The 14,409-nt window shown below is 49.3% G+C and overlaps 1 protein-coding gene across 5 annotated transcripts in view; it reads right to left on the minus strand.

Annotated features, from left to right (window-relative positions):
* Positions 1–14,409, minus strand: part of Enthd1 (ENTH domain containing 1) — a 114,953-nt gene that overhangs the window by 36,220 nt on the left and 64,324 nt on the right. Inside the window, exon 7 of one of the 5 annotated variants that reach the window (XM_063264272.1) lies at positions 10,002–10,138. The exons of the other annotated variants lie outside the window; for them this stretch is intronic. Within the exon in view, the coding sequence (XP_063120342.1) occupies positions 10,116–10,138 (23 nt within the window). The 3' untranslated portion in view covers positions 10,002–10,115. Of the gene's footprint in view, positions 1–10,001; positions 10,139–14,409 lie in introns of those variants that run through there. 5 annotated transcript variants of the gene reach the window in all.

A 14,409-nucleotide genomic window follows, 5' to 3' on the forward strand; every position in this document is an offset into this window, starting at 1 on the left:
GCACACGGGCCACACTTTCTGTGTCCACCCCTCCACGATGGACACTTTGATTACATCTACATCTGGACTGCAGTGGATATGGGAGGCCATCTCTTCCACATACAGTGATCTCACTTCTTTTGAAAAGGTTCCCAGAGGTGTGGCTGCTGGATCACATGAGGGTTCTCTCTTTTCAGCTAGTCACTTCTACTTTAAATATTTCTCCTAGGCCCCGTCTGCCATTTCAGTTTTCCTTTCTCTTGCTCCACTCACCCAAACAACTGGCAACAATACGTTTTTTTGCATTAAATCCACTTCTTCCGTTGCTGTTTGGCTCCTCATAACACTGCAGCAAGGCTCTCCTCTCCTCTCCTGGAGCTGCCCCTGGGTGGCCAGCACTGGCCTGTCCACTGCTGAATCCAGTGGAAAATTTTCAGTCCTGTCTCAGGACATTTCTGTGGCATTTAAGATTGACGAGCCCCACCCAGCCCTTCTGCTCCTTTCGTTTTATACACTCACTCATTCAAATGATATTTATTAGGTGGTGTGTCACACACTATTCTAGGTACTAAAAATATGACAGTGCACAAAAGGATGTACAGGCTTCAGCCTGTACCCCGCCCCCCAGAACTTAGATTACACGGTGGGGGAGGGGAATGAATAATTAAACAAGGATTTATATTTAGCTAGTCAGACAGTGATAAATCCTGTGGAGGAAAATAAAGCCATTCAGGGGCAGAGCCAGAGAGTGAGCAGGCTGGTGGGGACCATGTTACTATTTCATGTAGGATGATCAGAGGGAACTCCGCCAAGGTTGAGCATGAGTGCTAGAGGAGTCTAGAATGTTCTAGAGAGAGAAAAAAGTCCCTACAAATGCTTGACACGTTCTAGGGATACCGATGACCTAAGAGAGCTGTAGCAGGGTGACTAAGTAGGAAAAAGAGAAGGAGAAGAAAGGTTATAGGGAGAAGCCAGCTCACAAGGCTGCTACAGTAACTCACAGAGATCATGGTGGTGACAGGATCAGATGTCAGCAGTGATATGACTCTAGATGTATCCCCAGTTTGGAGACAAAAGTGACATGAGAGGACATGAGTCACAGTTGACTCTGAAGCTTGGGTTTGAAAAGCTAATTGTAGGTGGCACCATCCTCTCTGAATGTAGGTGCCTTTCTCTATCCTCCAAGATAAGACTCAAGGTAGCCATGATAGTACCCCCTCTCCCACACCCGACTCACATGGGTGTAGTCCATGCTCTGACCAACTCCAGGGCACAGGCCAGCCCCATTCACCAGACCACAGAGGCTCACCATTAAAGCCACCTTGTCCCTCTCTCCCAGGTGGATCCTGACTGTAACCATCCAGCATGAGTCAGGTTCCTAGCCTGGGGCCACCAACCCATGCTTGAAAGCCTCTCACAAGGTTGGGTCAAGCAATGATAGTCTACCCACTGCTGACATGAGTCAGGGGTTCTGCTGAAGCCTGGGGTAGATGTCACTAGTCTAGGCATCTCCTGGAGACGTGTCTGCTCTCCAAGTAGACCCATCGTGATGACAACAGCCTGGGGGTGGGGCTGGGGCTGGGGGAGATGACACTCAGTATGACATCAGCTCCTTCCCGCTGCCTCTTCACTGGATCCTCTTCCACCACACTGCACCTCTGTAATCAGTCTCTGTTCTCTCTCTCTCTCTCTCTCTCTCTCTCTCTCTCTCTCTCTCTCTCTCTCTCTGTGTGTGTGTGTGTGTGTGTGTGTGTGTGTGTGTGTAGGTGTGTGTTTCAAGAGACTTAGGGTCTGCTTTCATCCATTTTTTAAAAGAAACTTCCATACAGAGACTTGACATCTGGTGTCTACTTTATTATTATCACCTAAAGCAAAATCAGATAGGCCGAAGGAGTCCCATTTTAACATCCTAATATACATATGTAGGCTGGGGGTATATAAAGCTCCCATATGAACCCTCCTTCTGGGTCCTTAGGGTCCTGAGGCAGTTGCATTCCATGGTTACTTGACAGATTAGTTCTCATTCTAACAGCGCAAATTAGGTGTTATAATTATTTTTCAACTGATATCAATTTTGTTTTTAATTACCTTTTGATCATGTGATTCACAGGCATGTGCTGAGTATCTTTCTAACCGGCCTTCTAAGTGGCAGAGGATCTAAGCTCACAGCTTAGCTCTGGCTGCGATACTGGGGTCAGCAGTCACCTAAGGAGGACCAGCCTTAGATTTATTTACATTTGCGGCTACACGCTCCAATCATCCTTCAGCAATCAGGAAGTTCTGCAGCCTGGCCTTTCTGCCTTCTTCCTAATGCCAGGCACGATGGGTTCTGCTGTAGGGAGGTTCTTCCTGAGAATCTCAAATGTTCCAGCAAGGCCTCCCCTCCCGGAAGATGCTGTTGTTCTTGTTGGTGTCCATGTTGGAGGATTCATGGGTCTGGTCCACTTAGACCTGAAGACCTCACCCAATCTTGTTTGCCTTCCATTTGCACAGTGCACACCTAGCATCACTTCCAGGCACACATGGCCTCCTTGCTCAGAAGCTGACACTCAGCTCTCTCAGATGTCCTCATTGTTGTAAACAGCGTTTAGACTTACTAACTCTTTATCAATTTCCAAGTGCACCACCACATCTTCCTGTATCTCAGATCATCCTTCTGGACTAACCCCCTTCTTCCTGAAAGTCAGGTGACATGTTCCTGAGGGTCTATGGGTAACTTGGCTCTTGTCCATTTCAAACTCCTCTCTTCATTCTTTAACCATGACTGTGCTTCCTAGGTGAACAGGGATTTCCTCTGCCCCAGACGATACTTGTGCAGCGGTGTCCAGAACAGCTGCAGAACAGGCTGCTTCAGGTCTGGCTTCCTAGAAGCCACACTCTTGTCTTTTGTCTCCTTTTGTCTGCAATGTCCCCGGTTACTTAGCGTCCTTCAGACGCACTGCACTTCCTGTGTCTTTCACAGCTCTAGAAACGTGGTCTGCCACCATCTTCCAGTGCTGCCTCTCTTTCTATAACCTCTCCTTGACTCTACTGAGATTCATTATTTATTGTGTCTTAACTTTCACCCACTTCCTTGGCCTCTGCTGCATCCTGGCTTCTTCCAGATCCACAGCTGAGTCTGAGTTCTCCCTTGGGTTCGATGCTAAGTGTTGCCTAACCCTGCCAGACCTGCTGAGTTTTCCATTTCCTTTCTGAAAGTTTTACCTGGTACTTTCACATCTCTCTGGCCATTCCTCATTTACTGATTCTGAGCTTATGTGCACGAGTGGTACACACACGTGCCCTGGGAGTTGGACAATGCATGCACATGTGGAGTCAGAGTTGATGCCAGGTGCTTTTTTTAAAAATCGCTTTCCGCCTTATTTTTGAAAATGAGCTCTCAGGGAACCAGAAGCTTGCCACATTGGAATGACTGGTTGGCCAGCAACTTCTCAGAATCCTCCTGTCTTACCCATCACCCTTGCCTTTCTCTGCCAGCACTGGGCTTACAGGCACGTGCCACTCACTCTGAGGTCCAGTGTCTACCTTTGCTCCTGGCTCACAGCTTAGATCTGGCTTCGATGCTGGGGTAGGCAGTCACCTTGGGAGGACCTGTCTTGGATTTACTTACATTTGCAGCTAACGCTCCAATCATGGCTCAGCTCTCAGCTCTTCATTTTGCCCTTACAATTTTCCTCCGGCCCCTAACCATGCATAAACATCTTCTCTCACCCTTGCCTCTCTTCGCTCATCTGCCTGAATGATGGGAAGGCCTGCAGCAGCGTGGTGCTCACTGCTGGAACCATGAGACGCCAGGAAGGCTGTTCTGAAGGGTATGTGACAAGATGGTAGACAGACGTAAGGCTCATGGAGGGAGAGCACGAAAGGAGACACCATGACAGTCCTGGCAGGAGTGACCAGGCTCCACAACAGACAGACGGACGGCAGTAAGGGTGTGATCAGCGAAGAGCTGCCACAGTTCTGTGGTTGAGATGTTATGAGTAGCTAAGCTTTGCAGAGTGACAAGGGACTGACAACGGGCGTTAAGTATGGAGGACTCCTCCCCAAGGTTTCTTTCCTAAGGTAACTGAATCCATACCTGCCTGGAAGCAAAGCCCCTTCCTGATCCCCAGTCCCTTGAAAGCTGACCATGGCGAGAGCCACAGTCAAGCTCCGTTACCACCACCTTTGCTCGTCGAGGTTTGTAAATGCTGCAGCCCTCTGCCTATAGCATTGCCACACCGCGTGCTGGTCCAGCAACACAAGGGAGTCTAGATTTATCTAGAGAGGTTCTGGAGAGGGACAGTGTGATACTGTGTTACCTATGGACACTTGCCACAGGAAAAAACAAACCACATACCAGAGATAAGCTCACTGTGAACACAGCTTTGTTCTTGGCCACAGTGAGATGCTAAGTCTCACAAAGGCCCGGATGTTAAAGGCATGTCCTCAGAGCGGAATTATTAAGAGGTGATGGCATCTTTAAGAGGCAGAGCTTGATAGGAGACCTTCAGGTGTCTGGGGCATAGCCTTGAAGAAGACTGTGGGACTCACCCTCCCCTTCCTCTCGTTTGCTTCCTGACCATGAGGGTGAGAGATTCTGTTCCTCCACATGCTCCCACCATAAGGTGCTCTCTTACCACAGGCCCCGAAGCAGCAGAGCCAACTGACCATGGACTGCCACCACCAACGCTGTGATCCTAAATAGGCTTTCCCTTTGAGCTGGTCCTGTGGTGTCTAGTACAATGACTGAAGGCTGACCAGATGCTCTGAAGCATGCTCATTCTGCTCTGTGGAAGACAGCAGCACCGTGATGAATATCCAGGGAACACTCACATTTGCTAAAACTGCCAGCTTGAAAAATGGAGCAACAGCTTGAACATGAACTGTACTCAGCAAGGAGGTCAGAGGTCAACTACTAGGGTTTTTTTCCTCAAAGAATTTTATTAAAAAGGCTGGGCATGTCTGGCAATGGCCTGCATTCAGTGTAATGGAAAGATCAGACTTCTTAAGTGTACAGCATACAATTGCCATAGGGAGCAGAGTTAGAAATCCTGACAACTGCCTGCCTGCATTGTGGCATAGTTGTCCCAGTGCCTCCGTTACAGTCAGTCCTCCCAGAGAACGGCTGATGCACTAACTCGCTGTCCCCAGGCAGCCCCTCCCCTGCTGCCCCTCTGTCTCAGTAAATGACATTGTCACACCCTTACTTTCCAAAGGCTGCAAAGTAAGATCATCACTGTCATCCCTCTGACACACACACATCGGAAATCTTGACAGAGCTTAGAATACCTGACTCCTTTTCTCCTCAGCCACTGGCTCTGTCCAACCACGGCTGCAGTGATAGGCACAGGTGCCTCTCCCTCTGCTCCTGCTCTCCCAGCATTCCACTCCGAACACTCCCCTGCCTCCTGGGCTGAGGATTAAATCATCTTGTCACATCACCCACTTCCTGTGCTACATTCTAGCCATGTGGCTCCTCTGCATACACATTATGGTTGGGCAACTTAGTGTTCCTGTGAGAGTCGGGGTGTCTCTGACTCTTTGGCTGCACTTGGGACCCTTTTCCTCCTACTGCCCTGTCCTTCCCTGATACAAGGGTTTGTGCCTGATCTTATTGTAATGCATGTGGTTGAAAACCCTGGGATGCCTGCTCTTTTTATTGAATGGGAACAGAGGAGTGGATCTGGGGGAGAGGGGATGTGTGTGGGGGGGGAAGGAGGGGAAACTGCCGTTGGAGTGTAACATATGAGAGAAGAATAAAAGAAGCAGAACGTGCCTCTCCACTGTCCTATTCCACTCCCCATCCATTGCTCTGGGGAAAGGCACCTCTGCACAAGGCACCGCAGACTTACAAAGCTCAGGGTCTGCTTTCCTCATTCCATGAACCACCTTAGCCAGAATGGAAGCGTCCAGGGGATATGCAAGGTCTGCTGTACAGCCATGCCCAGCACAGCACCTGACATACGGCAGGAATCCAGGGGCTATTGGTTGAATTAAAATCTAGTTTCCCAATCCTTCCTTCTGGAACTTTACATCTATTTTGCAACTGATATCTAGTTGATAGCTATTCTGGTTTTTGTCTGCAGAAAGGGAACAGTCTCTGGGTGTTGGCTTTAATTTAGTGTGCGAGCCTGAGGGTAGCTCCTACCATGCTGCTCACTGATAAACAGTTCCTCAATTAGTAAGTCATTTAGTTTCGCTGAGTAGGATCTGATGAGCCCGAACACCCCTGCTCTGAGTCCCCGTCTGTCTTAGCCCTCTGGTCACCCTCAAGCTTCTGTCTCTATCTCTTCTCATCAGTTCTGCACTCACCAGACACCCCAACAGCAACCCCTGGGGGTCCGGTATGTGCTAGGAACTGGGGACACGAAGGCAGAAGAATGGGCAACTATTACCACATGGTCTCTGTCCCACAGCTCCATATAACGCTGAATCCCCCAAGCACGGCCACCTGTATAAAGTCACCACCGCCCAGCCAGATGCATGCTGGGTCTACAGATGGAAGTCTTCAACTAATAACAGACAGGGCTGGGGATGTAGCTAGTGGTAGAACACTTGCCTGGTACGTGCAAGGCTCTAGGTTTAGCCTTTGGCACTGATACAACAAAGAAACAAATCAAACACAAGCCAGGTTAGTGGCAGAGAAGGCTCTGAGGAAGTGGACTGGTGTGGCTTCTGCAAAGTGTTCCCAGCAGTGAGCTCCCAACCCAGATTGAGCTGAGGTCAAGCAGCCTAAGGGGGGTAGGGGTGGGGATGTGGGCTTGGACCTAAGCCTGTCCAGGGCAAAGCCACAGAAGCCTCAGCAATCTTAAGGACGAGTCGACCAGCATCTTTCAGCCGACTGGCTAGCTGCTGCTCTAGGCAGTGAGTGAGCATTCAGTAGTGAACACGGCTTAGAAGCACCCCCACCCCCACCCCTGCCCTGTGCTGTTTTTCACTCCCAGGGCCAAGAGGATTTCAGCCAGATTTGCAGGTAAGGCCTGTGCCCACCTCACTGGCCCTCTTCAGCAGATCAGGACAGAGTGCTCGAGAAGAAACTTCACACTGGTAGAAGGGAAGGGAGGGGAAGGGGGCCCCTGAACCAGCCACTCAGAGTCTGCACAGTAGATATAGGAGCAGCATCTGGGGTTGGAAAGTGAGCAGAGGGGATGGTGTAACTGACAGAGCCTCACCAGGGGTGAGGAGAGAATGGACCTTCACGGCCTGCCAACTTAGACCAGGTCAGTGGATGCAGGCAGACAGAGGCAATCCTAGGACAATGGCATGAGATTCCTCTCACCAGAGGCCACATTGAAGAAATGCCTGGACACCAGGGAGCAGGTATTCATTTCCCCCCTGCAGAGCCAGAGGGCCAAGCCTCCTTGGGGAGGTTGGGGGAGGAAGGGAAACCCTAACCTGATGTGCGTTGAAGATGGATAAACTCGCAGAATAACCAAGGAGATTGAAGGTTATCTTGAAACATCAAAAAACACAGCTATCCCCTTTGCATACTAACACTCCGCTTGAAAACACCATGCCTACCGCTTAAGCATTAGCAAGAGACTCTCTCGGCCTCTGAAGGGCCTGTGCTACTCAACATGAACACCGTCCCTCTGGCTGATACAGTGATGCTGTTCTTGTCTACTTTCAGCACTTCTAGCCCTGCTGACTTCAGTGCTGGCCCCACATCTAGGAACTGGTTCTGTTTGGTGGCTGCGGTGGGCAGGGGGGCAGGACCACTGATGCGACATCTCTGGGCACCTGCCACAGCAGGGACAGCTCAGGGGTTCTCACAGCAGACTGAAAGGAAGAACTCAGTGGATGATACGGGGTCTGGCCAAGGCCCTGGCACACACCCTCGCTGTGCTCTGGACACTTTCTCCAATTCACTGTGCTTGTGTGGTCCTTCCTCTCACACAGAACCAGCACAACAATCAAGTGTCACCCAGGGATGGGAAAGTTCTCTGAAGCTTTGAAAGGCAACTCAGCAGGCAAATGAACCCAGTCTGAACTCCAAGCACTTCCATTGTGTGGCGCAGGCCATCTTCCTTTTAAAGCTGTGATAGATCTTCTTTGAAGACGCTTTTAAAGCATATGCAAAAAGCACAGAATGAAAACCCCAAGGGTGGCTGCATTCTACTTCGGTGTTTCAATGCCACTTACTCATCAAGAAGCATTTAAGGGAGTACCTGGTGCTCCCAGAGTTGTGGGCTAGTGTGAGGACGCAGGGCCTGCTCCTGGAGCCTGGGGAGGAGCAGGAGCAAGCTGTGCCTTCTGTATGCCTAGAAGGCTTCCTGCGAGAAATGGCATCCTAGATGAACCCAGACAGGTCGGAGTCAGACAAATGAGGAGGAGTGGCAGGTAGGGACAAAGCCGGAGATCACAGTGCCCAAGCTGGCTTCCATGCGGGAGGAGGCAGTGACAGGTGACTCTTCCAAGAGAGCAGATGCCAGTGCAGGATGCAACCTGGAGCACCCCGTTGTCTGCCTGACCCGCTAACTGCCCACCTTCGCTCTGCAATGTCCGAGCCTTCTTCTAACACTGGCATCAGGCTGTATCCTGTCCTACGTTAAAGCACCCGAAAGGCTCCACACTGTTTTGGACACCATGGAAGAAACCCTCAGTGTGGCTTATCAGACACTGACCATCCATGCCATGTTGCCCAGGAGTATCCAGATTTATGGTTATCCTGGCCAACACCATGGCCACTGATTAGTCATTGTGTTCTCTCCCTGTCTGGAGGGTTTGGACACTAATCTATGGCTCCCTTTATCCAGAGTCCTGCTTGACTCTCTGGCTTCACCTGGCACCCATCCTGCCACCCACTTAGTCTCAAGGCCTCCCTAAGCTGCTTCCAGTTCCTCAGAGCTGCCGGCTCTCCCTGACCCCTGCCCTCCTGCTCTACCCCCAGCCTCTCACTCGAGGCAATCTCTCCTCTCCTCTCCAAATCTTGACCTTGACCTTAAGCAGGTTATTAAAACGTTTTGTGTGGATTTTCCTCAGTTATCTCAGAATTTTGTTATGCAGATGAAAAGTAAAGGCATTTCAAAGCCTGCAGCACACGCAGCACACAGCACACACAGCACACACAGCACACGAAGCACACGCAGTAGACACAGCACACACAGCACACGAAGCACACACAGCACACACAGCACATGCAGCACACACAGCACACACAGTACACACAGCACACACAGCACACGCAGCACACACAGCACATGCAGCACACACAGCACACACAGTACACACAGCACACACAGCACACGCAGCACACACAGCACATGCAGCACACACAGCACACACAGTACACACAGCACATGCAGCACACACAGCACACGCAGCACACACAGCACATGCAGCACACACAGCACACACAGCACACACAGCACACGCAGCACACGCAGTAGACACAGCACACACAGCACACGCAGCACACACAGCACGCGCAGTACACACAGCACATGCAGTGCTTTGGTCAGCCATGGTTTTTCTCACTGTCCACCCTTGTAGCTCCATCCTGGACAACACCTCCAGAAAGCTTTCCTGGTCTCCCAGGGTGAGGCTGGGTGCCCTGCTGGCTACCACTGTGTCCTCTCATCCTGACACCCGTTTATCTGATATGCTCTGACTATGGCTCTCATCTCCCACTAGCCTGAGAGCTCCTGGAAGACAGAGAGCTTGTTTCCTTTCCTTGTTTCTTGTTGAGTCAGGACCTAACCTGGAACCTTGGCTGGCCTGGGACTTGCTGTGGAGATCAGGGCACCCTCCTGCTTCTGCTTCTTAAGTGCTAGAACTCAGGACTATAGTGCCACCCTGCAAGGCTCTCGCTAATCGCAGGCTGTTCAGTGGGTGCACAATGCCTGACACACAGCAGGCAGGCATTCCTAACTTTTGTGGGGTGGATAACGTGCTCGATCTTGATAATAAGCAAACAGCCATGTGTTTCATTCAAATAAAGTCAGCCTGGGACGCGCACCCCTGGGAGACCATGGTCATTCGGATAAGCCTGTTAACCTGGTTCACACTGAACTTGATTCTCCCTATTGGAACTGTCAGTGGGGCTTGCATGACATTTTTATAACATACACATTCATCAAAATGATTTAGGTTGGATCACTTCTTGAGCTAAAATTCATAAACAGTTCGGAAGACGGCATCGCTCAGCACTTCTTTTAATCATCGCAACGATAACAGCCTACAGGGGAGGAGATGAAAATTGGCATTTTAAAATAAATTAAATTGTGTACTCTGATAATTTCATACATGAACACAGTGTATTAGATCACATCCAGCCCTGCGAGTCCTCCATCTGAAGCAGTTACTGCCCTGTCTCTACTCCGGTGGTTGGGTTTGTCCTATCTACTCCCTCATTCAGTGAAAACCTTCACTGATTATTTATGTCCATTTGTACACTTGAGTCATCCATTCTCATATTTTTGAAAAACAGGAAGAAAAAGTGAGTTCTAAATGGTGTATTTGGAATTCTTGATACCAACCACAGTCCACAGTTACTATGTTGATAGCATCCTGTATCTCTTACCATCAGCCCATAATCCCAGGCATGCTTTGATGTGCTGATGATTGGCATAGTGGACTTCTTGGAAGAGACGAAGGAACCCAATGACAGCCCTCAGACAAAAGGCACTAAGCAATGAGGCTGGTCATGAAAAGAACATGCAGATTTCATACAGCTTGGAAAAGCAACACACACACTTAGAATTACCTGGAGCGGAGTCCAGACCTGGTGCTGTACTAGTGGCGGGTTCCCTGGGACACCTGAGGGCCACGTGCCTTTAGATAGGCTCATAAGCCATGCAGTATGTCGAATGCCGAGAATGCTACAGAGAACACTCATGGGGGAGGGAAAGGTGTCATTAGTGGTGAGGGAGTGGCTGGTGATGTTTAATATCCAGGAAGGCCTCCTTGCATCTATAGAACCAGTGGGATGAAAGCCTGAGACCATGTTGCATGAGTAGGACTAGGTGTGAACACCCACACCCACACCCACACACACCCACACACACACACACGTGTGACAGACAAACTGTGAGTACCTTCAGTTGCCCAACGTAAAGAATGAAACAGACCATCTACAGCCTGTCTGTGTTCCAGAGAGCATGGTGCACTGTTCTACTGGTCACTACTTGCACTGAGTGAAGACCGCAGTAAGACAAGGCTCTACGTCAGGTCTGGGCTACGAGACAAACCTCACCGACTGCTGAGCTACGTAGCCTGGTGGAGCCAGCAGGACTGAAAGTGCCTGAGGCAGCCAGGCATGCTCTCTGGAACCCCTTACAGGCCCTGGAAGAAAAACAGGGTTGGCCTCTCTAGCACTGCTGCAAGCCCATTCTTTCTGCCATGATCCCTGTCCACTTAAAAAACAACTCCTGGCTTATGATGGGGCCCTGATAAGAGACCAAATATCTGACCACAGAACAACAAGCAACTGTGGTTCCCCCTGCCCCCCACAAATGACTGTTATCTGACTATAGAGCGGAGAGCTAGATACACACAGCAGCACTCCACTGCCAAATTAGATTGGGGTCTACAGGACACAGGTAAAGCCAGTTCAGAGCCTGTGAAAGCACCACAGGCTGGCGGTGGAGGTGCCACAGCACAGCTGCTGCTCCTTTATCTTGTGCCCACAGTTCATGGAGAGCACCTCACTGCAGCTATAGGGAGGAACAAGGACAGGACAGTTCATGGAGAGCACCTCACTGCAGCTATAGGGAGGAACAAGGACAGGACAGTTCATGGAGAGCACCTCACTGCAGCTATAGGGAGGAACAAGGACAGGACAGTTCATGGAGAGCACCTCACTGCAGCTATAGGGAGGAACAAGGACAGGACAGTTTCTAAGGAAGCCTGCAAACCACTGCCCAGAAGTGAAAGGGTCAAAATACAGCCCCACTCAGAATGCCCCTGAACTTCAGCAGGAAAATTCTTCCCATAGGCAGAGCTGCAGACAGGCCATCCTCACAGGACCAAGGGCAAAGGCAAGATGCGGAGAAGAATCAACCAACAGGAATACATGAGCAGTGACTGCAGGGGCCTCACCAGGGGCTTGGAAAGAACAAGGTAAGAAGACTGGTGACAAGAAGGGTGGTAGCCGGAACTCTGAGGACATGCGCTTGAGGCGAGGACACTCACGTCCCTATGAAGGCCTGCCAGGGTACATCCACTGCGGAGCAGGGGCTCCCACATCAGCTGGGGAAATGCTCTGTTCAGTCAGAGGCAGTGGCTGCTGGCTGGGCTGTGTTGTTCAGTGGGCTGTGGCTGAGAAGCAGGGATGCTAAGACCTTGAACTGCCCTGTCGGTGAGGCTGGAGCAAGAGAAACATTTCCTCACAGGGTGATCTCTTTGCCATGAAGGGCGCCCTCCTGACCATGCACACTACTACCCAAACTGCTGTGAGTGGAGGCTACTGCTGCACACTGAGGTGCCGAGGCTGGCTCACATCTTCCGATCCAGCAAGGTAGAATCCACATGGGAGTGCCATCCCCGCCTGCAGTCTTGAGGACAAATCATACTGTGAGAACTTGTTTCCCCTTGGGTCTCACAGCTCCTGACTTTGCCACACTGCACAACTCCATTCAGGAGATAAAAAGGAAAAGAACACCTCCAGCATCAAAACACAACAAAGAGAGTTTGAGAGAAGATAATCTTAACGCCACTCGAGACACACGTGCTTAGCTACTGAACAAAACACTGCTAAACCAAAGCCAGAAATAAGCAGAAAAGAGAATTTACCAGGCCAACTGAAGTTTTTCTCTGGAATTCAAGGTTAACACTTAGAAATCAATGATTTATAAAACTGATAGTTTAAAAGAGAGAAATCTGTAGTATGGAAATAGATGCTAAGTGGAGAGAATCTGAAATATAAGTCTTGAGAAAAACTGCCGATAAATTAACAGTAGGAATCTGCATGTGCAATGTGCAGTGTGCAGTGTGCAGTGTGCAGTGAATGTCTCCAATTAGTTGGGGTTGACACCAACCTCATATAGGTATGGACCAGGTTTCAGAAGCCCTGGCCATGCTGATACCCAGCAGTGTGTGAAGTGCATATGTGTGTATGTGTATGTGTATGTGTGTGGGGAGGGGAGAATGGGAGAGTCACATACAAGTTTGCCAGTGAAGAACTAAGTCTCCATTATTTACAGATGATATGGTTTCCAATATGAGATACTCAGAAGGATCTATACATAAATCAGGAAAATTCTAAGAATTTAGTTAAGGGTATAATTAATATACAAAAAATTAATCCCACTTATCTTCACCATCAACAAACAGAAATGAAATTTATCAAATGAAGCTTCTTAGGGGAGCCATAAAAACAGAGGTATGTCTCAAGACTTGGGGCAATCCTGATGAGGTAAGGCTGATCAAGCCATTGTCGACTGAAAATAGAGCCAACTGCCAGTGCAGTAACACGCCGAGCTTACCTGCCTCCTTAAACCCTGCTGAGCCCCAGGGAGAGCCCCATAAGATCACAGGGTTGACTGAGGACTCAGGCATTCAGCCTCTGGCCAGCACTACCACCAAAATATGTGGCAGATTGCTATCCCAGAAAAGACTGCAATTCCAAATTCAAAGTGAAGTTTTAGACCTTAAGTTGAAAAATCATAATTGTACCATCTTGTACTGAAAACACACGCATATTAAGCACACGGGACTAAATCTAGACAAAGCTACAAGACACCTGTATGTAAACAACTTAAATGCAGAAGGTTAAAATTAAGTGGGTGGGATACTTTGATGTTGTAAAGACTTCATTTCTCTAAATGGCTTTAAAGATTCAACTCTGTGCCAATCAAAACTCCAGTGGAATTTTTAGGGCATTTGACGAGCTTTCATGCAGGAGAGTAGAGGGGTGGCCAGTCACTGCTGCTGAAGGAGAGTCTGTCAGGAGTGGTTATAAACATAGCGTAATGAAAACTGTTTGCTATACAGGTGTCCTCACATACCTGATGGCTCTAACACGGCCTAGGAGCACATTTGTGTGCACGTGAACGGTGCTTTAGAATACCCATGGCCCTGCAGCTCACTGAGGGAAAGGACAGACGTTTCAATTAATGATTCCTGGGCAGCTTTTCTATGGAGAAAAACTGGATGCCTACTTCAATTACGTACCACCATCAACTGTGTACTAGTGTTTTGTTTGTGTAAAGTAAACTCTTTTTTAAAAGTTGGCCCATATAGCACTATGCTCCCAGGACGAGGAAGAAATGCCCCAAATTAGAGAAGACACAAAAACTCAGATCATAAAGAATAATGTTCTGCCTCATTAAAATTCCAAACTTCTGTTTTGCAAGGCTCCATCTGCAGTGTAAAAGCACGGTGAGCTGCAAAACCACGCATGATGGCGGGCTCAGCCTCCCACCCCGACACAGACTCCTACAGATCAACTAGGAAACACACAAACAACCAAGCAGACAAATGGCCAAAAGATACGTGCAGATGCTTCAC

This window comes from Rattus norvegicus, chromosome 7 (genome assembly GCF_036323735.1).
Source record: "Rattus norvegicus strain BN/NHsdMcwi chromosome 7, GRCr8, whole genome shotgun sequence".
Taxonomy (NCBI): domain Eukaryota; kingdom Metazoa; phylum Chordata; class Mammalia; order Rodentia; family Muridae; genus Rattus; species Rattus norvegicus.